Below are 27,819 nucleotides of genomic sequence, written 5' to 3'. Positions count from 1 at the left end.
ACGCGTCGTAACGCATCCGTGAACAGCTGAGGGAGGCCGGACCGAAAGGTAACTGACGGAGGAGGCGGGGATCTGGAAGAGGCCTGCAGAGGAGCGCCACGCAGGAAGGAAGCGGGACCTGTTCCCCGAGGGCGTTGAGCAATCTCTGAAGACACAGCTGATCTTCCACAAAGGACCGAAAGTAAGTGGAGGCCCGAAGTAGTGTGTGAGAAGCTACGCTACCCAGACGCTGGGCGAGGGATTATTTGACTTGAACCAACTGTAGGATAACGTGAGCATAGCTAACTATAACAACACGGCAAAGTGATTCATGTGTGAAGTGAACTGATTGGGGAGAGAAGGAGCCATTATCTCCCTTGAACTCTTTTCTATCTTAAGGTTGGCAATAACAAGGAATAGAGACATATACAATGAATCTAAAACAGCTGGCCTCTCAAAGACTGTAAAGAATGGGTCTGGCTGCACAATCAGTGGAAACCTGATATGGGTAAAGAGGGATTCTGGAGGAGAGAAAAGGGCCACTAATTGAATACCCAGAGACTACTATAAGCCAGTCAAGGTGTCAACCGAGGGGTTTGCATAACCAACCCCTATACTGGTTGATTGAAATATGTTCTTCAGCGAAAATGGATGTTTGATAAAATTATATAAATAAAGACTGTTTGATCTCCAAAAAATCGTCTTACTGGTGTTTGTCCCACCCGCAAACTGATAACAGTCTTGGTCGGGTTTCTCCTGACAGCTCAGGTGCCGCGTGCTCTCCCGCAGGTGACAGGGGCATCCTTGTCCGAATCTCTGAGCACAGGGTGTGCAAGGCCTGAAGGATGTCCACCAAAATGTCCGCTGGTGGCGGAGGTGGCTGCTGCGGAAGCGACGGCGGGAGTGGCGTAATGTCCTCCGGATCCTGAACGCCCTGCTCCTCCTCGTCGGTTTCTTCGCCACTCTCCACATCTGCCTCGTCGGGTTCCCTCCCGTAGGACCTGGCCTCGATGAACTTCTTATCCAATATGGTCTTAAGAACAGAAAGCTTCTCGGAGGAGGAGATGTCCGTGCCCTGCAGGGCTACCATGCCCCCCCTCCTTCTCGATCAGGGGAGACGGTTTCGGGGAGATGACCGGCATAGTCTTCACCAGTGTCTTCTCTATGGGCAGAAAAGATGATTCCCTCCTGGCAGGCAGGGAAACTCTCGCCCTGGAGGCCGTCTCCTGTGAACCCGCACCAACGGCCTTCGCCAGGGAGGCCACCACTCCTTCAATGGAAGTTTTCGCCAGGTGAACCTGGGCCTTCACGATCTTGGTCATGCTTCGGGACTTCATCGTGGGGGGAGGGTCAGCATCATGCTCCCCTTTGGCCTTCTCCATTGGAGCCGATTGGGACCTCTCCAGAAGTTTACTCGGGTGATCCGACTTCCTCTTCTTCGACGAACCGGACCGTTGGCTCGTGGTCGAAGGTGCCGGAGATGCTGTGCCCGATCGGGCCGCAGAGGAGCCCGCCTCAACGGCGCTCCCGTTGCCCGCAGACTCACAGTGCTTTGACTTATGTTGGTCCCCCGTCGCCAGAGCGCCCTCAAAGGTCTTAGAAGACCGCTCAGATTTCTTCCGGGTCTCACCCGTAGCGGGGGCCTTTGTCTGGAGCCACTCAGTAAGCCTCTTGCGACGGTCCTTGATGGTGCGGGGAACCATATCCTTGCCGAACGCACAGGCCTCCTCCACGTGCGTTTTGGTCGCTATGAGGGCAGTAGAGGCACAGGGAGTGCCCATCGTCCAGGAAAATGTTCCATAGGTTGCATCTAGGGCAAATCCTGAACAGAGGCATTGAGTCTCCTCTTTCCTCAGCCATGTCCACGCAGCTTAGGCCTCAAAGAATCTTCTGGAATCCTCCAAGATGAGAACTTGACAAAAAATCGCCCTTGAGGGTCATAGAAGGTTCCAAAAAACAGGTCCCTGTTAGTAGGATGATGGATCGATGGAGCTCGAGGCTCGATTGACCGAACAAATAGAGCAAAACTCTTAGAAAAATCACAAAACGCAGTAAAAGCTTGAGAGCTATAGCACGAGGACTCCCAACACTTGAACGTGCGGTAAAAATCTGAAGATGGCTGCCAGAGGAGGGGCTTATGTAGAGGGCAGTCATTGGCTGGGGGCAGTATGACCCAGAGCTCAGTGATTGGTTGTTAGGAGAAAGACAGTTCAGAAATGAAACTGAAACAGATTTTTTCTTTACCGAAGATTCCCAGCCTGACGACAGGGAATATTCATGAGAATGTGAATCCATGCCAGACCCCATGCTGGAGAACGATGGAATTCGGAACCTGTCTGACTGAGACCCCGTCTCCTGATCCCACTTGGCCGCCAGATGGAGCTGGAGGCGCCTCATCTTGAGACGGGTGTGCTGAACAGTCAGCATGCAGGAGGCTATCAGGCCCAGAATATGCTGGAACCACCATGCAGAGGTGGTCGAGTTGACCAGAAATTGCCCCACCACCTTGCAGAGGGACATCAGTCTTCTCGGGTGTGGGGAACAACCACTGAACGGGAATGTTCCAATGCACCCCTAGGAAGACCAGATCCTGTGATGGGCATAACTGTGATTTCCCCAGGATGAGGGAAAAACCCCTGCTGATGAAGGGGATCCGCCAATCTCTGGCAGGAGCGCACCACCGCTTCGGGTGATTCCCTCCCCCCACCAACCAGTCGTCCAAATAAGGGTACAGGTGATGGGCCTCCAAGCGGAGAAGGCCCGCCACACCGTCCAACTTCCTGAAGACACGAGTGGCCGAGTTCAGGCCGAAGGGCAGCACTTTGTACTGAAAGTGGAACGACAAAATCGTGAACCGATGCGGTAGATATATGGGTACATGCAAGTACGCATCCTTGAGGTCCATGGAAAACATCCAGTCCCCTGCACACAGAGAATCGTCTATGTGCGTGGAAGTAATCATCTTGAAGCGTTCCGCCGGTAAAGACAGGTTTACAAATGACAGGGTCCAGGACTACCCTTAGGCCAGCCTGGTTGTTCTTGGGCACTGGAAATAACCTGGAATAGTAACCAAAACCCCTGTCTGCAAGAGGAACGGTACTATTGCCTACATCTCCAAGAGAGACAGGCTCTCCCGTTAAAGAACCGGGGACCTGATCTGACGAAGAGGATGGCAGAGGCAAAGGGCGACTGAAGCCTGTGGAGACGACCAATAGGAGCCATGGTTTCTGAAAAGGCGGTTCCAGGAGTCACAGCCAAACCCCCCCCCCCAGCCCATGCATCTTCTACTGGGCCACTTACCGATCTCGGTCCTTGGCCAAGCCACTCTTCCTTGCACTTGCCACCAGCTGGCCCTATTATTTATCTTGTATTCTACTAACCATGTACTGCACTTTCCTTGCAATTGCCACCACCTGGCCCTATTATTTATCTTGTATTCTACTAACCATGTACAGCACCTTTCCCCCCCTCTCCCCTTCCCCTTGCACTTTTCCCAGTCCCCTTACCCTTGCACTTGCACGATCTGAATGACACCTGGCCTAGTAGGATCGTTGTCTGTCTCCCCTTGTCCCCCCCCGCCTCGTTGCGCCTTGAAACACTTGTGTATAGGCGCGTTACAAATGCCATATCATATCATGATGTCACCGCTTCTTGGTGTCGGAGGCGGGGGCAGAGGAGGGGGGGTGGAAAAACCTGTGCAGCGTCCTCTGTTGCTTCCTTCTGCTATCGCTGGGTGACCTGTCAGGCCTCTGCGTACTGCTGTCTCTGAGCCCCTTGAAGCCGGAGAATGTTCAGGGTTTGAACTCAATCCTACCCTGGGATTGAGGGAAGGATTTCTGACGTGGCTTTTTCTGAATGGCCAAGCACTTGAGTGGATGTTTTCTTCTTCGTCAATTCATCATCGGTGGAATGAAAAAGGTCCATGCCCTCGAAGGGAAGATCTAGGATACGCTCCTGCACGTCAGATGAAAACTTTGTGGCATGCATCAACGTCGTCCTTCGCATCTCGACCCCAAGGCACAGTCCTGCTGGCTGTGTCGATTTGGGAGACCAAAGACAACATGAGGTCCTGCACAATAGCCCAGGCATCTGCCAGTCCGGCCTTGAAGGGGGCTTGTTTGTCCGACGAGAGGTCAGCAGAAATTCCCCGAGCTCCAGCCACAGCTTCTGGTTAGCCGCAGCCAAGATGGTGTCTGCGTTGGCCTGCCGCAGATGTAGGCCTGAGATGGTGCAACAGTGCTTTCCCAAGGATTCGAGGACTTTGTGCTCCTTGGAGAGGCAACTGGAGGCGGCTCCCATGGAGGAAGATGACGAAGACGATGGTTTAGAATATAGTGAGGCCACAGCCCCCACAGAGTAATGTGGCTGCGGGTGGGAGGCAAGGAGGGTTTGCTCTCAGTATGTCAGCCTTAACATGCTGTCCAACTTCTGGGTGTTGGCCCTGGGATTCTCCCAGACCTTCAGTGCTACCTGGGGCACATCCCTCTGAATGGGAATGCCAGACCGAACCGTGGTGCACTTCCCCAAGTCCTCTGCGAGCACCCCCGACTCTGAGTTGCTTCCTCAGGAAGGGGGACCCTCAAGAACTCCACCAGGCCCTGAAGGCGGTCATGAAAGGCCTTAACAGAGGCTGAGGGCTCGTCGTCCTGAGCGTCATCGTCGTCCCCATCATCATCACCCCCCCCCCCTTTTTTTCACAGACTGAGGGGAATCCGGGCCCTGGGATACAGGTGCCGGAGGGGTACCACCTCCAGGTCCAGTGCTGCCGACAAGTCCAACGGCTGTTGAGGGGGCGGCATTGGTGGAACAGGAGAAGGTGGAAGGGTCAGTATGACCGGTAGGGCCTGAACCAGTGGTTACAATGTCCTTCAGGAGCACCTTCATTTGAGGGGAATCCATGAGGAAGAGGAAGCGTTCGAAGAAGAGGTCCTCACTAGCCGCCGGGTCCCTAGGGGCCCTGCACTCCGAGGTGCTGGGCCTCCGCTCCTGGTGAAATCGCTGAGGTGCCTTGTGCATAACTGTAAGTCTGTGATGGGTAGATGTACCCCTGAGGGGACCAAAACCCTGCACCGGAAGATCTGCTACAGCTTCAGGAGGGAAGGGGGCTGGAATCATCCTGCAAAGCCCACTCAATGGGCGAAAGCACTAACAGACCTTGAGCTGGAGCAAAGATGCCGCCTGCCTGGCAGGCTCCACCACGTGCCGTTCTGCCATTTTGAACCCTTACACCATGCCCTTGGAGGGAGGGCGTGGAGGCTCTCAGCCAGAAGAGGCCTCAGACAAAGGAGGCTACAGCTTGGGTCTTGTACCCGAAGCAGAGACGTCAACCTCAGAGATCACTCTGGTAGGTGCTGAGCCCTCAGCCGGACGGCCGGTAGTCGAAACACCCTGGGTATTGGCCAAGGTACACGCGCAACGATTGCAGCACCATCCTAAACATGGAATCTAACACACTGAACCATGTCCAGTGAGGACGCACAAAATTTGAAAACTAAACAGTGAAGGAAACCATTTTAAAGGAAACAAATTACTACCTTGCACTCAATACAAACCTTCTTAAAGAGGGCATTGTGCAGTGGAAGGCATATTAAATGGTGCTCAGGGGGGAGGATATCTCTATTCTTAGAACCAGGCCTAGGGCGAAGACAGAGTCGATGTCCACATGAGAAACAGCACTTAAGTGGAGGAAGAATGTTATATTTTTTTTTTAATACCTAATGAACCTGACAACCACCATAGAACAAGCAATTCAAGGACGCATCCACGGCTACCATCAGTTTGGGGCCAGAATTGCGGAAGCAACGCCCCCTTCTGCAGGTTGTCTCGCAGGGACCACCATGTAAGGTCTCAAGCAACTCTGCTCGAGACCTGCAAAAGGTCTGACATGTTTCCCTGAACTGACACCACCGACAACGGAAGAGCCACTGAAGCGATCTCATGTGCAACTGAGCCTCTGGCATCAGCTCTGTTACCAAGTAACGCACATCAGACTCAGTAGTGCAGGAAGGCCAAGGCTGGGACTTGCTCCTGGGATTGGAGGAAATAAACCATCCTGAAGATGGCTGCCACTTGATCCACGGGTTGGAAAATGTCCCAGACTGCACTGATAAATATTAGGGGCTGGGATGGGGAAACCTGAGACTTCTTGACATGTAGGGAGTAGTTCAAGCTTCACAACAGGCTGCACATTTGGTTCAAATGCGTTGACGCCTGGTGTGGGGAGCGAGCTCAAATGAACCAGTCGTCCACATAGGGAAACACATAAATGCCTTCCCTTCCAAAGTGAGCTGCGACCACTGCCAGCTGCTGGTGCATACCCTGTGTGCCAAAGATGAACGGACTGGCAGGACTTTGAATTGCTGGTGGCAAGAGTCCACCTCAAATCTCACGTACTTCTAGTGCTTGAGATGAGTCGGCACATGAAATATGTATCTTGAAGATTAGCGACACCAAGCTGCCCTGCAGATGAAGGGCCTGGAGTATCTGGGCCAGAATTAACATCTTAAATTCGATGGGATGCAAAACCCCTGTCTTTCTTCAGAACCAGAAAATAAACTGAATACCAGCCTCTGCCTTGTTCCGAACAAGGCACCCATTCTATTGTGCCTTTTGTGAGAAGCTGGCAAACCTCTTCCAACAGGAGAAGGTCCAGAAACAAAAGAGTGCTTTAAGGAAGATTGTCTGAAGGGCGTTGAGCAAAATGGAGACCATATCCTTGAAGTATGACCTGCAAGGCCCAAGTGTTGGATATGGCGCAACACCATTCCGTACTGAACTGGGAAATTCTCCCTCCCACTGGGGACGAATGATGGTAGTCACCTTTAACATTGCTTTACCACTTGGCGAAGTACAGGGTACAATTGAGGTGGAAAGAAATACCTCTCGGAGATCGCCAGCCTTTTTCCCGAAGGGGGTGGGGGCGCACAGCTGCTGCTTGCCCAAGGCACCTGTCCTCTTCCAGAGTGAAACCCTCCCTCTGCAATTAGTAGCCAAAGGCTGCTGTACCGCCAGGACTAAGGACTGTTCTATGACATTCCAGTACCATTTTCAACCCAATCCTCCACTTCAGAGGAATGGGAGGCATTTCAGCTAAAGACGTTTGTATTTGGCACCAATAGCACAATCAGGGCCCACTGCGTTGGGACAACTCATCAGGGACCCAGTGTGGCACTGCAAAGGCATGCCTATGGAATCGGCCCCATTTCACATGGGTGAAGACCCGTTGCTACGCCAAACTGCTCCGTCCTCTGGCATATGGCGCATGCTCTACCCACCACAACACTGATCAGCGGCAGTGACACCAGGACTTCTCTGTAATGCGCTCCATTTTATATGGCAGCATTTGTGCCAAAGAGGGGACAAATCATTGACAAAGAGGGTGACCCGGGGAACCTCCAGACCCTACAGAAGTGAAAGACTTTCCAGAGGAATTCTATGGCGAGGGAGAGGAGCAGTTGGAACTGGCTTTCAAACTGCAGAAGGCTGTGGTTTGAATACTTACCCAGAGTTGGACATCTTAATGCCGCAGACAACTGGGGAGCCACAGGCTTCATTCCAATGACGCATGGCCAATGTGTATGAGTCACTGGGCTTGTTGGCCCATTCTAGACCGAAAGTTCAGTTCTAGCTTATGGACATTTTGTATGAGGGTCCTGTAAGGAAGGCATGGTATCAAACAGTGAAGACAGACACAAGTGATCACAGTTCAAGGGTGTTTATTGAACTTCAATGGGTTGGTTGAACGCTTATCTAAACCTAAATCTACAGATGGGAGCAAGCTACGAGCATCAAATAAAAACAATGCAGTCCTAGTCAAGTCTGTCTAAATAAAAAGGCCTTTACTAACTAACCTATTGCCAATCTGAACCCGGACAGCGGGTACTTTAAGACGAGGTAACAGTATCTGAGATGGATGGGGAATCAGATCTTACTCATGCATCATTAATCAGATCGACTCACGAAGTTGGCAAAAGTTAAAGCTGTTTTACTAACAAGTCTTTAATACAGGGAGTACAACGGACATCAACGGACGCCATACAGACTTATCTTGATATATTTCATAAAACACACATGCCTTTATACTAAATATTCGTCATGGGTGACGTCAGGATATGTGGCAAAATAAGAAAACCTACTAGGGGTTGTGGTTGGTTAAAGGTGAACATCTACATATACTTTCTATGGGATACAGGGACGTCATTGGATCTCTATGGTCAGGTGGGCAACTAAGCACATACCAAATGCAAGTCATCTTCTGTGTCATGAAAATATACAACATACTATTGGCTTCTCAAACTATAGGGCCCCTTAATACATGGCCCTCTATAATTGGTTGGCACGTTTGTAACCTTCTGGAATATTCCACTCGCTAGCAGACGCAACTGGGACTCCAGGTGCTGGGGCAGTTTGCCCTGGTCATGCCTCCCCACCGAATTAGCCCAACATACATCATCACTCCTGCTGTCTGCCATTCAATTAATACCTTTGAAAGTGGCTTTGCAGAGGCTCACTGCGCATGAGAATAAAAGGGAGTGAAGCATGGTCTTATCTTCTGGTCTCGGTGTAGCTTGACCCAAAGTTAATTCTCATCCGACAATGTGACTAGAGACAACGTTTTTGAGCTCCTCGTTGTATCTTAATACCATTAAATGAAGAAATCTTGGTACCCTTGATGGTTTTCATTACACCTCAAACTGGAGATGAGCTTGCTTCTCACATTTTGTATCTTCTCAAGTACATGGCAAGGCTCTCTGCGGCCCTGACTATTGACACTGGGCCAGGCAGCCTTTCTCGAATCTTCCTTCACCGTCAGCTATTATTCTGCTGTGCCACACTTCCAATTCTTCCATTCCTGGGGTCCAAGTTTGCAAAAGTCCGTTGTGGAACATCCAGATTCTATATATTCCTATGTATATACATTGGTGCATCGCCACAATCGATTCACTACGTAGCAAGCCTTATGATTACTTTGTCTACTTGTGTTACTGCATCTGTACGATTGTAAAATGGTTTTGCATTTTCACCTCTACTTTATGTGACGTCACCAGTTCTTTCTTCATTCTTTTCACACTTCTTACGGAACTTCCTTCAGAAGGTCATAATTTCTTTGTGGATACATATAGGGTTTTCTCAATGGATACCTTGTTTCAAGAACTTTTCGTGGTATTGGTATTCTCACTGGGATTGCGCATGTCGCAATTTCCAGATGTCAACATATAGTCAGAATAGGGACGGAACTTCCGGTAGAGGTACTTGGCTCCTCCTTTACAGTCCCCCCTCTGGGAGATTCATTGACCACTCTCTCATCAGTCTTCACATCTAGACATCCTTGTCTAAAGAAATGCTCTTTTTGAGTCCATATTCTTATTACTCCTTTCAGGCATCCTGCTGACTTCACATGCTCATCAATATTCCAGGTCATAAGACTGCACTGTCCATTTCAGACTGCAGTAAATCCATCTTCCCAAATACTTCTTGTGGTTTCTCGGATACAAGAATTTTGTTCCCTTAGGTGCGTGAATACTAGCCTTTACAATAGGCTCTGATTTCTTCATCTGTCAGCTCTTTTGGTTTGAACACAGACTCAACATCAATCATGCTTTTCATTCCTGTCGCTTTCTTTTGCGTCTTTTTGAATTGTGCGATTAAAATTCTAACCACACAGAATCCACACATGATAGTCACTAACAGGGCTCCAAGGAACTTGAAAATGTTCGCCATCTATTGTGGAACCCATGAGAAGATTGACACAAACCAGCTATCATCAGCAATGTCTTCCACTTCATCTTCCATCTTGATGTGCAAGTTTGTCAGCATCGTTATGGCCTCTGTCAAGGTGCCACTCTCATCATCATGAGAAGGTATGAATGTGCAACACGATTCTCTGATTTTGGCACAAATACCTCCATCCATCGCTGTAATCGTGTCCAGAACATATCTGTTCTGAAGAGTCATAGGTCGTATAGCTCTCAGCTCTTCCTTGATAGCACTGAATCCTTTACAGTAGCATTGATCGTCTGCAAAAGCTCCCATCTGGTTATCTGTAAGCACTTGGCATTTGCCATCGTCTGGATCCCGTGCATAAAAATAACAGTAAAAACTGAAGCAGTGTTGCTGAATAGTCTGTGCTCATATGGAATAGCATCAAAAGCTTCTATTGACTTAGCTGAGAAATAATGTTCCCTCTTCATTCGATCAAGGAGTTTAACAGATCTCTTCTTTCTCAGATGAGCATCTGCTTTTGGAAACTCACCAATATTCAGGTCACTCGTTGGAATCACTAATGCTGGAACTTGAATATCACCATAGAACATAGTCCTCCCCAATCTCTGGAAAGCTAAATATATGCTCTGGATCTGCAGGCCCAGTAGTGATCTATTATCACTACTGTCCCATCCTTCATTCCTGGCACATCCAAAATTCGTCCACACTGTTGATTTTCTCCAACTTTTCTTGTGCCATTATTTCTGGAGCACAGTTCTGCACTAGCCAAAGGCACTATCTCCAACGGGCCTCCTCTGTCTTTGACCCATGTCACAACTTTGCAAGCCTCGGCCAGAGAGGTTTGCATCCTTTTCCCAATCGATATATAACTGGTTTATGATGTCCAGTTACTGCCACAGTTACTGCCACAGCTCTGCATACCACTATGCCTTCTTGCCAGCCATCTGGAGAAAGTATTGTTCCCCAGATCTGCCTCTGTCCTCTTTCCTTACATCTTTGTATTTCTTCATTAGTATTTCCTTGGCAATTGAGCTTTTTATTTATTTCCCATCGGATTTCTGCTCCTTTCATGCCTGGCTGTTCATATCTTATTTCATATCTTATTACATGATCTCTGGTATGTGCTCTTGCTCTCGTCTTTACATCTTGAACATAATTGTCTTCTTCTGGCGCTGTCCATTCAGTTGCCCAGACCAATCACGTCAGGTTGTACTCTTCATTCATCCCCTCTGGGGCTAAACTATTTAAAGTTTCAATCCAAAAGATTTCCCTTTGGTCCATACAGCTTACATGGATTTCCCTTATCAACACATACACAGAAAGCATGACATCTAAACAACATCGGGACACTGTTGAGTGCATTCAGAACTGCAGGTATCCTTAAGAGGAGCCTCAAAGCATCCCAAACATTGAGAAATAGATCAGAAGTGTTAATCTATTGAAACACAACTATTAGACCCATTTAGACCAGCCCACTGCAGGTATCCTTAAATACAAACAAAGCATGACATCTAGACAACTTTGGGACATTTGAAAGGTAGCCCAATTTACCGGGGTACCCCTTAATTATACTGGTACCTCTAATCATGCTCACACCAGATTAAAGTTCACCCCTCTAGGGAATTAAGGCGAAGAGTCTTATCTTGCAAGGATAACAAGTTTAAACTGTACAGAAATGAGGATGGGGCAAATAACTCTGCTCCATGATTGGTGTATTTTGTCCCTAACCATTCCCAGCTCCTGCAGACTGGTGCCAGGCAGGGAGCTTAAATACTCTTGACTTGGTCACTGAATACTGGCATGGCTCCGTCCAAAACTGTCCTTCTTTCCTTACAAGGGATGCTGCAGTCTTCCTTCTTTCATGGCTGGGTTTCCGTTTAGGGCATACATTTTGCCACCCATGAACATTTATATATAAACACATTTTTCCCGTCATGCACTCAATACTTCACTCATTATATTAATATTTTCAGCTGGTCCAATAATTCCCCTTAAAACCTTATTTTCCCATAATTTTGCATGTCATGCATTGAGCATGTGCACTTCCCATTTAGTATACATGGCTTTTGATGGACAGGAAACAGCTGCTCAGCCACTTTGTGCGCTCTGCTAGAGCCTAGCCTCGGTGACGCAACACTGCATGTTCTGAGATCCATTATTAGTGCAGGCCACAGCACAGGCCACATTCCTTCCGGGAAGGCAGGGGGAGTATTTTTGACTCCCACCGTGCTTTGAGATTTAAAAACTAAATAGAATAACATTTACAAATGCATTCAGGTAATAGTTAGTTACACCTTATATTTAAATACTAACTATCTTCATATCTGGCCACGTCTGTGTGTGTGATTATATTTGCATGTAAAAATGCTTTCTCGGTGCTCTAGTGCTTAGAAACAGTCCCAGTTTCCTCCCACTAATCTCCCTATCTCTCTCCATGCTCGTAACTTAGGCATTCACTTTGACTCCTCTCTCTCTTTCTCCCACCATATCTCTCTCACTTCTGGTGCCTGTCACTACCACCTCTTTAATATTCGCAAAGTCTGCCCCTCTCTCACCTTCCATACTACCAAACTTTTAATCTCCTCCCTTATCTTCTCCCGCCTCTTCTACTGCTCTTCCTTATTCTTTGGACTACCTACTTCTCATCTCGCCCCCCTCAAATCTATCTACCATTCTGCTGTCCTTACCCTCTGTCTCCTTACCTCCCGTGACTCCACCTCTACTTCCCTCTCTTCCCTTGGCTGGCTTCCATTTCACTCCCAACTTAAATTTCACTTTCTCTGCCTTGTCTTCAAATCTCTCCATGCTCTTGCTCCCCCTTATCTCTCCTCCCTCCTCCCTTTCTACTCTCCCTCCTGTTCCCTTCGTTCAGCTGACCATTTCATTCTCACTGTACCTCAGTCCCCTTGTGCCCCTCCCGTTTCCGCTCCTTTCAACTCCTAGCCCCTGCACTGGAACTCCCTACCTCTCGCAATCCGCTCTACCCTACCTAGTCCTCATTCTGCACCTCCCTTAAATCTCTCCTTCTCCATTCTCCTCCTTGAAACCCCTTCCCCTTCCTGCTTCCCCTCCCTCCTTTATCTTTCCCCTTGAATATCTCCCTCCCCTCTCCTACCTCCCCACTCTCACATTCTCCCCTTCCCTCCTCCTTCTCCTCCTCACCCCTCCCCCTCCCACACAGTCCTACTCCACTACTCTCCCTATTCCCTTCAGTTAATTGCTCTTCTTACTGTTTTGTTGACTGTTTCATATTATAATTTGCTTCGACCGTTATATTATTTATGTTTCATGTATTAAATTGTTCAATTGTGCAGCGCTTTGGTGTAAAGCGCTATATAAACAAATAAATACAAATACAAACAGAAGTCTTGCATAATTCTAAAGCGCTTGGTGGGTGCAGGAAGGCGCTAGCTATTCCCCAACACATTCTCGAGTGCATTTATAACTTCGGGTATCCTTAAGAGGAGTCTCGAGGCATCCTAATATAGTAAGCATCAAGTTTCCAATTATAGTAAGGATCATGCATGATGATTAGGGGACACAATCCGCCCACTGATTTATAACTTGATCTATTGAGAAGGATGTGACTATTATAAACCTAATAGCGACTGAGCGAGTTGAGATATATTGCACATATGGATATAGTAGCTTTAGACGAACAAGTTACTTTCTTACCTGGTAACGTTCTTTCGATGGGATGGTCCGACGACGTATTCCATATCTATGACATGTAAGCAGCACAGCTGTGGTGATTACATGTCATAGATATGGAATACGTCGGAGGACCCAATCCCCTCGAATTATATTTATTTAATTTGTTCCCCATCTGGGGGTTACATTGATCGGAAGATGAGGCATTTAACATCCAGTTGCCATGCATTGATACTCTTTTCCTGTACACATTGAATTTAGCTTACGAGCGCGTGTTGACGTATCATAACGAATAACGGCCATCTTGGATCACACGCTCCTCGTGGTTCCAGTTGGCACTACAGGCTCACTGAGGAAGGTGCTAAAAAGGTAAGCATCCTAGGGACACTCTATTGTCAACAGAGGAAAGGAAACTGAATATTATGATTACATACAAACGTAGGGGGAACCAATAATGTTCCTTCTCTGACCAATATTCACAGGGACACTTCATAGCGGCAAACTGAACATTAAGCAAAACTCCACTCTGATACCAACAGTCACAATATAGATAAAAGCCTAACTTTATAAGAAGATGGTTGGGAAGATACATTATAATGGTAAGCCTATTTATTGATATATATAAGCTCACTATTATTCAGATTGAAAATCTTATCTCTACCGGGAAGCCAACAGAATTCATATCGATATAATCACTCCTTCTTATTTACAGTTACAATTGTTGACATGAACCATGCAAGATGGCAGGGAGAGACTTATTATAATTGAGTGGATGTCTATTTACCATTCAGCACTTTATTGCTGGGGATTTACGCCATACGTGTAAAACCACTTCTTCCATACTTTATTACATCAGAATATTTTTCATACATTCTCTATATTCTCTTTATTTATTGTTATTTATCTGTTTCTCCTCTGCTTTGCACTTTCCACTTCTCCCCCTTCCATGCACTTTTCCCCTCCCCCTCTCGCATGCACTTGCGCGTTCTCAATGTCACTGGGCCTAGTAAGATCGCTGTTTTGTTCTCCCCTGTACCCCTCCCTTGCCTTGTCGCGCTCTGAAACACTTTTGTACGAGCGCAATAGAAATAAAATATCATATATATATATATATATATATATATATATATATATATATATATATATATATATATATTTTAGAATTTTAGAGGATTTATAATCAATAGATCAATAGAGACAACAGAATATGTTGTTTTTAGCAACTAAGATAATAGCGTATCTTATTTAAGGATAGAACCTCGTCATTGACTCAAAAACGCATCTCCTATTTACAGGAGGAATCTTGGCTCACCAGAGAAATTTGGACATAAGAATATTCAAAATAATTTGTACATGATAATATCATCCAGGTGATTATGCAAGCAGGAAGCATGATAGACATTATTATTGGTGACACATTTGACCCTTTGTGTTCAATAACTGAAGTTTAACACATGAATACCATATATTATATAATGTAGATAAGAAAAAGGATTAACATCAAACAGAATAGAAAGCTCCTGATGAAGGGGATCCTTTCCAGAAACACGTGGAGCAAATACTCAAGAAATACTACCAACACTACAAATTCAATGATATGAGAAATGATTTAGGATTTGTTTTGGAATAACTGTATTAGTGGTTGTGTAATATATTCTGGAGATTGAAAAAGAGAAAAATTATATTTGGATTAACCTTATTTTTCTTTGTTTGATAAAGTGATTGAATCGTTTGTGTATGAATATGATCCATAATTGTTCATATGTGATAGAATGCACAAGAATAGTAAATCTTATTTTTGTATAAAATACATATCTAATGTCATGATCATAAGAGTTATATCTAACACTAAATAAAATGTAGGTTGATTTTACAACACAAAAGGGTGTGCAAGGGACGGGAGGGTTCCATAAGGGTGTGGACTTCTGCTGTTTCTCATTGTATGTACCACCTTGTGTCAAGGTTGGTTTATCTCCCTTGCACCCCATTACTCTTCATAAGTTCTATAACAGTTATTATAGTTTAAAGGTGTGCTCCTAGACATCTACCAGACAGGCTCAGGAGTAGAACGATGGTCTGGAGGGTTGCCCAGAGCAATGCCAATGTTAAGATTAATTCTAAACCTTCCAACCATCACCTCTTGTTTTGCTACATGTGAATCACAACAGAATGAAAGAGGTTATCCACATAACTCAAGGAGTTTACCAGATGCAATGAGGACACTATAAGAACACTTGCAAGAAACCTTTTCTGATCTAAAATAAACAGCAACCTGAAGGATTTTGAGTCATGTTTATTACATCTCTTATTGGAAGGCACCACAATATAATATGACGTATTGTGAAATGGAGCTCATAAAGCTAGTCATCATTGATAACTCACATTATTTTATTTATTTTACATTACTTCTATAGCGCCTAACACTTAAGCAATTTACAATAAATTAATGCCATATTACACTGAAAGAAAACAGAAGACAACCATAGAAACAAGGAAAGTTAATGGTGAACTAAAAGAAACTGCAGAAATGAGAGACAAGCAGGCTATGTGCTAATGGAGCTTGCATGCCATATGAAATTCCCAATCACCCAACAAGGTGGTGTTAGGGGCAATCCCCAGTAAGTGATCATAAACCGGTGGAAGCGGGCATAGAAGAGTTAAAACAATTCACAGTACATGGCACCACGACAAGCTGAACAACGCCAGTCCTGCCAATCACGCCACACGTGCTGTCCCTAAAACTGTCTGGCCTGTATGCTGTGCACATGCTGCAGGGAACCATTGCCACAGCTGACCATAGTGACAGCCGGCACACATCCAGCATGGGTAGAGAACATGAAGGTCAAATATAAGCACAAGATACTGAAGAGCGATGAACACTGCAATAAAAAGCTGACTTTTTAGGGTTGTGGCACTAGAGGCCATGACAGTTCCAGTACTGAACAGAAAAAGGGGGTAACAAGCTGCACCATACACACTCATGAGGATAACTTTGGGCTTATGTCCATCTGTAGTGCTGCTTAGCTCGAAGTTCACTCCACTCTATGATGCACAAGTTCCAGTGAAAGGGGACTCACACCACTCAGGTAGCCCTGGCTCCCCAGACTGTCTCCTCACCTGGCACTTCACTAAGTTAAGTTAGAGTTTTATAAACAGAGGCGTGGCAGGACTGCAGCGTCACAGTGTGCCCCCCAGTGAACATCAGCAGAGATGGTAGAATTGGATCCTCTGGGTCCTAGTGTGCCGCAGGCTTGCCAAGGATTCCACTTCACTATGATGGGTTTTTTTAAGCGAGCCAGCCACAGGGCTGCAGTGTCACAGTGCGCACCAGTGAACACTGACAGATAGTAGAATCGGAACCTCCATGTCACTGTGCCATGCAGGACTGCCCATCCTGCTTCTTCACCACCTGCTTTGCTGCTGCTATATACCATTCCACCTGCCCTAAACAAGAAGAGCACATTATGATAGCAAAGCGTAATTCTTTTCTGCCAAATCCTTGCTCCTTGATTTCTTTCCCCTTTCTCTCCATCTACTTTTCCATTGAAATAGGATTATGGTAAATGGTCCTTTAGCTTGCTCGTTATGCCCAGTATTCATTGTACTCCTCCTTCTAGACTACGTACAGAAACAAAGGCATTTTCCTTGATCAGCATAAGACTATCTTTAAATATCTTTAAATAAGTGACTCCCTTGGCACATGCACCTGGGTGCACCTGGTTTTCACCTGGCATCACTCCCATTGGTTTCCTTTCCCCAGCACATTTCCTCTATGCAGAGAAACTGGAGATGTATTTTTCTGGGGTTTCACGCAAGACCCTTCATTGTTACTGCAACTTGTGGTCCTTTGTTCTTTGGTTTCCAGGTCTAATGTTTTTGGTCTTTGCTTGCTTTTGGCATGTCTTATAATTTAGCAATGCGAGAATTGTCCTTTTCAGTTTTGTGGCCATGACTTGAAATCCCTGTGCTTAGACTATGTGTGTCATGACACAGTTAGCTGGACTGTGGGATGTGCCACACTTAATTCGTCATATAATTTCAAAACAGATTTTTCACTTATTACCAGAAAAACTCCCATTATATACAAGTATAAATGTAACATTTTTGGAAATATACTTTCAAAAGATAGCCAAATCATAGATCCATGCCATCAGGAATTAGGACTAAATAAATCTGAACATTTCTAGAGGCCATGTTCTGAAGTTAACATATTAAACAAATTGAAGGTCTCCCGAATTAGGTCAATCGGAAAGCTTTTGTGGAGGAAACTGAGCCCACACGATAATTATGAATAATAGCAAGGAATCGCGACAGCTCATCACAGGTCAATGCAATACAAAAATCGGCAGTATGGCACCTTATAAAACTTGCATCATAACCTCTGACCCCCACCCTCTCGAATTAGACTCTTTTACATAACAAATCAAGCTGACGAATGGAAGACGTTCCACATGTCAGTTGTTACTTTTCCCATTAGACCATCTTCCCCTTCATTTGCACCTGCTGAACCCAATCACATGACGATAACCTTCTTGAAATGTCCCGACTCAGCAATAAGCTTGGGGCTACCTGTGGCTTTCCTCCCATTCTGGGCAAACAGCACTTTTACACCAGTTTGTATCCCATATACAATTCTCCTTTATTACAGTTCCAATCCCATGCTGCTTCCCAATGCCAAGGCCCTAATGCAGAGTCAGCATATTATTGTGCCTACAACCTTTATTGCTTGAGGTGTCATTATATTGTTAGAGAAGCTTTTGGGGCTGCAATCTCATGAGTATAAAATGTGCCAGCAACCCTAACGGTTGTGGTTTTATAATTCAGTTAGCATATGTTTACATTTAGGTTAATATAATGCCCAAAATAAAACCTGCAAGAAAACATAAATATAAAACCTTGGACTACATTCACACTTCCACACTCTGATTGCAGCTAATACCTCCTGATATAAATTGCATTTCAAACATTCTGCGTCCAGAAGCAGAATGTAAACAGAAAGCATTTCTATTCATTCAAGAAATAAACATGCAATTTCCCAGCACAAGATTTCTTTCAACAAGCTACTTCCTCCCTCAGAAGAACTTTTTTTTAACTGCACTTTCAATATTCAATTTAATGCAGTGGAGTGAAAACTAGAACATGGAAAATGCTTTGACTGTAGACAGGTTTATTTACATTATACCTGACACATGCTCATGCTAATTCCTTTCCAGTTCAACCAAGTGTACAATTTTAAAGAAAGGGTGCTATTTAAATACTACAAAATAATTGACTACCATATTTTGTCTGTTTACTTCATTGCCACTGTACATACCTTGGGAAGAGTCATTATTGCATGGGCTAATAACTATTTGCCAGCTTATGGCCATGTTATGGGCTGATGCGAAAAATCCTGTAATAATGACCTCTCCTTTGGTATATAAGCCTTGACTATTTGATACACCTAGCAGAAATGTATGGTTCTTAGCAGAGTTATCCAACTGTAGTCATTGCATCTCATTCACTTAAGAGGAAGGTTTGACCCATACAATCATTAAGAGGGTATTGGTGAAAGAAATGCAAACACATGAATAGCAACATAGTCCCTCATAGAGGCGAGAATACCTTATACAAAGGATACAATATGGATGAAGCTACCTATCTACCTTTAATCGGCAAATGTAATCAAGGTTTGTCTTTTTTTTTTCTATTCTGTCTGTTTTGGAAGGTCTGTAACAAGATTAAATCGGTGTTTTATAACTAGAATGTCTACATTGCATTTATTCTCTATGACCTGAATAATGCAAAGGGTTTTAAGTGTTTTTCTCTGAACCTATGAACTATGAAAACAATTGTGTGGCATGCTAAAAGAAAAACTACAAATTGTGCTTTACATTCTGGCTCCATAAGATTTGTCAACATTATTACAAGTATACATTTCTATGTTAGAACGGGAAATAAAAAAAATGCAGGAAATTGTATATTATCCCCCCTGAATGTGCATATGTACAGTCAATACATATTATATTGCTTACACTATCCAAGTAGTTTGCCAGGTGGACCATTTCTTCTCTCACAGCAGTATGGTTCCTGTTAAGCATGGTGTACTAAAAGAGAAAGGTAAATATGGGTCAACATTTAGTAAAAAAAATCATTAATAATGAATTGTAAGGCTCAACTTCACACGTGTGGTCATTGTGGCTTAGTGTTTATATCCAAAAACTGAAAATATATATGCAATTCAAACCTAAAGGTCAATATGATTACATTTTTTGTGACAGTTTACTCACCATCATAGCAAAATTGCCACTAAGTCCTTTTTACATTTGGATTGGGTGATTTTCCCTTTATAAAGAAAGCACTCAAATCCAATGCCACAATATCTAAGGGGCTTCCGGAGGGCATGCATAGCTTCCCTCTGCAAAGAGGACACACCCACTGCATCAAGGCTATACTAGACACTCACTCTACGCTCCCTCAATTCCCTTTCTCGTCATCTCCCAGGCTATATGAAAGTAGTCTTGCATACAGGGAATGGTGACAGAGTGATGTTCAAATAGTTCACTCTTGAGTATGAATCAGTGAAGCGTCAATCCAGCACTTCATCTTTCCGTAGTATACACTGATTGCCTTTCAGTTGGGTGCAACACATATTATTACAGCACTTACAAGTATGAGAAATCACGCATGATCGACTTATTAATATTAATTTATATAAGAGGATTGACTGAAAGACTATAAATAAAGACAATACTATGGGAAATACAGTAAGTACTATTTTTCTACCACTGGGATGATTCCCAGGTATTATTTTTTTTAACTTCTTTTTATTATGTTTTCCAACATTACAATAAGACACAACACCCCCTCCCCCTCCCCTCCACCTGGAAACTGCCTCAGGTTCTTTCTTATTCCGTTATAATTTGTTCAATTCCCAAAGGTTCATTGTAAATCCAGTAATCTGAGGCGCTGCGGGCGCCACCCGATCCTGTAATCATCCCTGAGAAAGGTTAAGATTTCCCCCCACTCACTTGCGAAGTTCTGCAGCGTATTGTTCATGGCGTATGTAGCCCATTACATTGTGACTATCTCCCACATTTTGCGCAACCATTCCTGGAACGTTGGTATGATAGAGCTTTTCCATTTCTGTGCGCTAATTGTCATTCCCTCTATAGTGAGCATCTCTTGTGCTCTTTCTGTGTCTCTAGGTTCCCCCTCTGCTTCCGCGCTCTTGAGGCCCAAAAGAGTCCATTCGGGGGCCTACTTCCCCCCTGTTCCAAAAGCCTGTTCCTGCCCTTGTTCAATTTCCTTCCTAAAAGGGTTTATTTTTGGGCATCTCCACCATATATGTTCAGCTGTGCCCTCTTCCCCACACCCTCTCCAACAGACCCCTGATGTCCCTGGGTATATCCTGTTTAGTCTGGCTGGTGTGTAATGCCACCCGTAGAGTATTTTGTACCAGGCCTCTTGAGTTTGAGTGGCTGTCGCTAACTTGGGGATTTAGTTTCCATATTTTCTCCCATTCCTTCTTCTCAATGTCCCTTCCCAGAATGTGTTCCCATCTGCCCATGTAAGCCCCGTTTTGCCTAGGGGTAGCCTTGTCTAATATCTTGTATAGTTGGGAGATCAGCCCCTTGGAGCCATCATTTGTCATCAGGAATTTCTCGAATGGGGTCGGCTGCCTGGTGGCTGCTTCTTTGTTTATGGGATGTAGGAGCCAGTGGTGTAGTTGTGAGTATCGTAGCCTCTCCCCCTCCCCTAGCGCAATGTCTCTTTTACAGTTTGTGAAGGCGACTATCTCCTTTCCTATAAACATGTCTTGCATACTCTGACAGCCCCCTTCCTGCCATTTCTTAAAAGCGCCCACTCTATTCCTGGCGTGAAGTCTCCGTTGTTAAATATGGGTGTGAAGGGGGATGGGAATGTGGTGATTTCCCTTTGTTTCACCAGCCTATCCTAATTATCTGCCACTAGTTTGGTAATAGAGCTCTCATACATGTGTTTTGGTCGGTGTTGCTTCGGTAGCCATAAAACCTCCCTTAAGACATGCTTTGTTACTGCCCTGTCCATTTTGACCCAGTGTGTCTCTTCCCCCTTGTGGAGTCATTCCCTTATTACCCTTAGCTGGGTTGCCTCAAAGTATTGTCGGAAATCGGGAAGTGCTAGTCACCCTTCTTCCTTCGGGGCTGTGAGTTGCTGACCACTAACCCATGCTCTTTTTCCCTCCCATATGAACTAATTTGTTAGGGTTAGGAGTTCCCTGAAGAAGCTCGCCGGGGCTGCTTGGGGGATAGCCTGGAACAGGTAAAGCATCCGTGGTAGTATGACAGTTTTTATTGCCGACAATCTCCCGAACCAGGAGATCCGGAGGTACTGCCACCTAAGGAGGTCCTTCTTAATAACCTTCAAGAGGGGAGGGTAATTTGCTGCATACCACCCTGTAAGTGCCGGGGTATCGTCACTCCCAGATATGTGATCCCCCCAGGCCGCCATGCAAATGGCATTGACCTTTTGAGCTCATCTCTCTCCTCTTTCCCCCATGTCAGATGAATTAACTTGGATTTGCCCATATTAATACGTAGCCCTGCCACCTTCCCAAATTCCTCGAGTAGTGTCCTGCTCGCTCTGCTTGACTCAGAGTTATTGCTAAGGGTGAGCAGCATATCATCGGCGAATGCCGCCACCTTGTGCTGTCTGCCCCCAAATGGGATACCCTGAATGTCATCTGCCTCTCATATTGCCTGGAGTAGGGGTTCTAGATAAATTGCGTATAGGGGCGGGGATAGGGGGCAGCCCTGTTTAGTGCCTCTTTATAATTTGAATGGGCGGAATGTCATTCCGTTCACTACTGCCCGTGCTTGGGGGCCCTCCTAGTTTGCCTTTACCATTTGTAAATAGGTGCCTTCGAGCCCCATCCTTTCCATAACCTTAAATAGAAATGACCACTCCACCCGGTCAAACGCTTTTTTGGCGTCTAATGATAGTAAGACCCCTGGAGTGCTCATTGTTTCCACTTTTTCTAATAGATGCGCCACTCTCCTTATATTATCTGCCGTTTGTATGCCTTTAATAAATCCCGCCTGATCCTGATGTATCAGGTCCGGAAGAAGCCCCTCTAGTGTATTTGCTAGAATTTTTGTGTACATTTTAGCATCCACATTAATGAGCGCTATTGGTCTATAGGACAATCTTTCCATGGGGTGCTTATCTGTTTTCAGAATCAGGGTTATTTTGGCTTCTTGCATGGATGGGGCTATTTGTCCTTTATCTTTAAAGGAGTTGAAGAGATGGGTCAGTTGTGGCACCAATATCCCTGAGAAGGTTTTATAAAATATAGCCGTCTGGGCCTGGGGCCTTACCCAAAGGCAGTTTCCCAATGACTCCCCTCACCTCGTCATCTGTTATCTGTTGGTGTATATTATCCTGGGCTTCCCTACTTATTTTGTGTAGCGTGACCTTTTCCAGGAACTCCTCCTGGACCTGGGCTTGTGGTTCTGTGACGTGTATAGCGCCTCATAGAATGTGCCCATCATTTCTCGAATGTCTTCTGTTCGTGTGGCTCTCTCTCCTGTTTCTGTTTTTAAGGCCGTGATTACATTTCTTGATGTCGCCCCCCAAAGGAGACGTGCTAGTAGAGCGTCAGCCTTGTTTGCTTTTGCGTAGTATTTTTGTCTTACAAATAGCAGGGCCCCTCCGCTTCTTTGGTCCGCAGGACCCCTAATTGTCCTATTGCCCCTCTATATTCCCTCTGGTTGTTCCTATTGGGTATCTCAGCCACTTTTTTCCTGGCTCCCTCCACTTCTGCTTCCAACTGTATCTCCAGGGCCTGGAATTGCTTGTCCCTCTGTGCTTTGGCTGCTATGATTTCTCCCCTCAATGTGGCTTTAAACGCATCCCACCTGGTGTCTTCTCCCGTAATCTCCCCTTTTGTTATTCGCGAAAAAATCTCTAATCTTTCCCTCAATTTCTTCTCTGATTACGGGATCCCCCATCAGGGAATCCGGGTATTTCCAACCCCATACCCCCCTTTCCCTGTTTCCCAGTTCCAGTCACATTGATACTATTTTATGGTCCGCTATTCCCATGGGACCCACCTCTATTTCCTTAACCCTTCCCACCAGGTTTGCTGAGACCCATATATAGTCTATTCTTGATTGTGACTAGTGGACCTCTGAGAGGAAGGTATAGCCCTCCCTGCTCCCTTTTAGTCCCTCCATACGTCTCTCAGACCCATGCCTGACATTCTGTCCCTCAACTCTGCCGAGGCCACTGCTCCCCCCCTCCTGTGCGTTTGTTTCCTGATCTGTCTATAGCTCTATCCCAGGCTATGTTCAGGTCACCCATTATGATCATTTGGCCTTTGCATGGTCCTCCAGTTTTTCTAAGATGCCCCGCAGGAAGGCTTCCTGTCCTGAGTTGGGCGCGTAAATAACCGCTATTGTGTATATCCCTTCTCGCATCCTGCCTTTTACAATTATATATCTGCCTTCTTTGTCCCTTGTTGTCTCTTCGACCCTGAAGTTCGCTGTGTTCCTGATTGCCAGTGCCACCCCTCCCGCTTTTGTCATCCCTGATGCCCGGAGTATTTGGTCAAATCCCCTTAACTTGAGCCGGTTCTGGTCCTTGTGCAGTAAGTGCGTTTCTTGTATCCCCAATAAGTCAGGTCTTTCTCTTCTTGTGAATCGCTTGAGTTTTTGCCTCTTCAGCGGGGAAATGAGACCCCTAACATTATGGGTTACCCACTTGAATATTGGTTCCTCGCTCTCCCCTGCTCTGTTTGTTTCCTCCTCGGTTTCCCTTCATCCATTCTCTTGAACCTGGGCTCAGGCTCTCGTTTTCATTGTCCTCCTTACTCCCTGAGTCGTACCCTTGCATCCCCCTACTTCCCTGCCCCCTCCCCTTTCTGCCCCTCCCCATGCCTGAAGTCCCTGTTTTCAGGTCTCCCCGCCCCCCTCCTCTGGCGTCTTCGCCTTTGCTAATCCCATGATGTTTGCTCCTCACTCCTCCTGCCCTCTTTGTATACGTTTTCCATGTACTCACACTGGGTTAGTCGGCATCTGTCTTGGCTCTCTCTGCCACAGCTGTAGCTTTGCCCCCTTCCCTTCCAGGTGGGCCCCCGTGGTGCTGGCCTTCTCCTTCTCCCCTCTCCCACGACTGTCCATTCCCACGGCCTGGGTCTTGTTCCATTTTCTGTTTTCGGTGATTTCTCTGGTCTGATCGTCCCTTGGTCCTGTTCTAGTTCGATGTGCAGGATGTCCACCCTTTCTTGCAGCGTAGTTATCCGCTTTTGCATTCCGGCCCACTCGAATAGCGGCCCAAATGGAAGGGTCCACTTGCACTTGATCCCTTGCTCTCTGAGTTTTGCGATTACTTGACTCATTTGCTGTTGTTTAAGAAGGGTGCTATTGGATAGGTCCTGGTATAGTTCAATCCGTTCACCATTGTACAGTATTGGTTCTTTTTGCCTAGCTGCCCTCAGTACAGCCTCTTTTTGAGCATATCTCGTGAATGCGGCCAGCACGTCCCTTGGTCTTCCATTTTGGTTCTTGTTGAGGCGGCCCACCCTGTGAACTCTATCCAGCTCTATCTTGTCTGGGGTGGCCTCTCCTAGCAGATCTGCGTATACCTCCTGGATTGTCTCTTTCAGGTCTCTATCTAGCAGCGTTTCCGGCAATAACTTCAACCTGATGTTCATCCTTCGGGACCTATTTTCCAAGTCTTCCATTCTGATTTCTAGATTCCGCGTTGCCATGTCCAGTCTCTCGATCGCCTCGCTGTTCTCCATTGTTTCTCTGCCCACCTCCTGTAGGCCTTTCTCTATGGGGTCAGTTCTCTCCCCCAGCTGACCTACCTCCTGCTTAATTTCGGCCACCGCCAGATTTATGTCCGTTCTTATTAACTGAAATTGGTCCTGAAATGTCGTTGCCAGGGTGGTTTGCAGGGAGAGCATTTCCTTGTGTAGGTCTTGGCGGGAAATTTGTGTTGCCGGATCTAGGTGTTCGGGTTGGCTCTGATCCCTTCTTGGTGTCCCCTGTGCTCTTCGCTGGTTTCTTTGTTTGCCCACATTGTTATGAGAGGACCTGAGGTGTCCACCTGCGGCAGCCCGCTTTTGTTTGATCTGCTCTTATTTTTAGCGGCCATGGCTATGAGGCCCTGGGGCCCTAGTAGGGTGTTGTTCGTTATTTGTCCTTATCTTTGTGGCTAGGCCTCGGCCTCGGCCTCTGTACCTCTGTCTGACCCTTTTATCCTGGGTCCAGGCTTGCTTCTGTGTGTTTAAGCAATATATATAAATTTGCCTGGGATGTGGGGTCTTTTTCTCCACTCCCTCCTGGGTGGCTTCCCGGACGTTGGCAGGTAGCCCAGAGCCCTTGATGCCTTCTGGTGTGTTAGTTCTGTTCTCAGGTCTGCTTTCACACACCGTGTGTGTGCTGCTTTTGCTGAGGGCTTCTTCTGGTGGTTATTTATCTAACTGCTTGCTTTTTCCCCAAACCTATGGCGGTAAGGGCCCTCTTGCGACAGACTGTTGTTCTATTATTGTTCAGAGTGAGAGCATCTATTGCTTGGCGGATCTTTTTCCGTGTTACTCGGGTGCCGCCATTTCTACTTGGCCTCGCTTTCCCCTATGTCACGGGTTTGAGGGTTTCCCGTGCGCGGTGCGTGGTCCCCTTCTGGCCGCGAGTGGGGGACAATTGTGGTTGCCTGGTGACTTCCGTTGGGGGGGCCATGTCCCCTTTGTTTTGATTCTCCTAGCAGGCCTCCCCCACTTGCGAGATCCTCCCTCACCCGGTGTTGTGTATGCGGGAAGGACGCCCTGCGGGTGTATTTTTCCTGGGTTGGTGTCCCCGGGGATCCCGTCTCTCAATGGCTTCCTGGGCTTACCTTGGCTCCGATGTAGCTGGCAGGCCCTCCGCGCCTCCTCGTCTTCTGGGTCTGGGCTTCTCTCCTCCGTCTTTCTTTCAGGTGGGCTGCCTTGGGGCCGATATGGGGTTGGAGGTTTCTCCCTGCACCTCCGGTCCTCGCCTCCTCCTTGGACATGCTCCTTCCGATGTCGGGCCATCCTTCCTCCTCCTTGGATGGGTTCCTTCTCTTCCTTGCTCGGCGTCGCGTGTCCCTCAGGTCCGGAGGGCTCCTGTTCTGGATGGTGTACTCCCTGCTGTGCAGGGGCTCGCCATGTTCCATTGTATATGCCCGGATCTCTCCCTCTTCTTCTCACCTTCTTGTTGGGCGTGGGTTCGGGTCTCTATGCCGCGCCGGCCGGTGTCCTCCACTGGGCGCGTAGTCTGTTGCCCCGTCATTTGTCTCTCTTTCTCCGGGCCTCTTCTGCTCTCTGCGTATTATCGCTCGATTCCTTTCCCGCAGCTCTCTGGAGTTCCGTCTGGGGGTCTCTCCAGATGCGGGGGCTGTACTCCTTCTTTTCTGCCTCACGGTAGCCTGAATGGGGTGGTGGAACCGCTTTATCAGGTTCGGGGGCTCTGGAGCACCGTCGACACACGTCTATCTGGTGTCGGCAGCCATCTTGGAATCCATTCCCAGGTATTTTTATTAACATTAGAGGTTGTTAGCAATCAAGAGCCTGTAGTGCTAAGCAATAGATATTTTTCAGAAGGGCCTAGCCAAACTAAACATTCACTCGATAGTGGATTAAAGCCCGAAGAGTGGTTGCAGTGACCGAATATCGGCTGGACAGGGCAACCATCACCCAGTTGCTGGACACAATCCAGGCTGACATCGGCAGCCATATAGCCATCAGCACAGCAGTACCTCCGCTTGTGAAGCTCGTGTCTGTGCTACAATTCCTCGGGACTGGCAGCTACCAACACACTGTTGCCATGATGCATGGCATGGCCCAGTCCACATTCAATGCCATGCTGGGACAGGTGCTGGATGCACTGTTGAATCATGTGAATGAGCACATCGCATTGCCAGCCACACAGGCACAGGTGAACCAGCTGAAGGGTTAATTCCATGCCATTGCCCAAGTCCCGAATGTAATAGCAGCCCTGGACTGCACACATGTAGCACTCGTACCACCAAAGGCACATGAGGCAGCCTACAGAAACCAGAAAAATTACCATTCCCTGAATGTGCAGATGACATGTGGCCCTGACCTCACCTTCAGCCACTGCTGTGCCCGCTACCCAGGATCCACCCACGACTCCATGGTCCTGCGCAACAGTACCCTGCCAGCGTACATGGAAAGGCACAGAGGGCAAAACATATGGCTGCTGGGTGAGTACAAATATATATCGTAATGCATGTTAACCCACAACTGATGGGGCTGGTCACACACAATGAAATCCCTGAATGTTAATAGGCAGCACCATCAGTGCAGCATTTACATTCAAGCACCTTGCACGAGAAACCTTGGACATGTCCAACACAGTAGAAGACACCCAATCAGGTTGTAAAAGACATGTGGCCGCACAGTGACATATGGAAGGCCTACCACCGCAAAGCCTCCTGTGTGAGTAGCACTATGGCTTCCCA

General features: G+C 46.6%; 1 protein-coding gene across 2 annotated transcripts in view; it reads right to left on the bottom strand.

Moving 5' to 3' along the window:
* Positions 1-27,819, bottom strand: part of ADAM9 (ADAM metallopeptidase domain 9) — a 1,404,333-nt gene that overhangs the window by 871,801 nt on the left and 504,713 nt on the right. For both annotated transcript variants that reach the window (XM_069617919.1, XM_069617920.1), the window contains exon 8: positions 19,368-19,439. In XM_069617919.1, coding sequence (XP_069474020.1) covers positions 19,368-19,439 — 72 coding nt within the window. The remainder of the gene's footprint in view (positions 1-19,367; positions 19,440-27,819) is intronic.

Source organism: Ambystoma mexicanum, chromosome 10, assembly GCF_040938575.1.
Source record: "Ambystoma mexicanum isolate Mex_15411 chromosome 10, UKY_AmexF1_1, whole genome shotgun sequence".
Taxonomy (NCBI): Eukaryota; Metazoa; Chordata; class Amphibia; order Caudata; family Ambystomatidae; genus Ambystoma; species Ambystoma mexicanum.
Note: the sequence above shows the minus strand (reverse complement) of the source record. Positions and strands in the feature narration are given on the sequence as shown.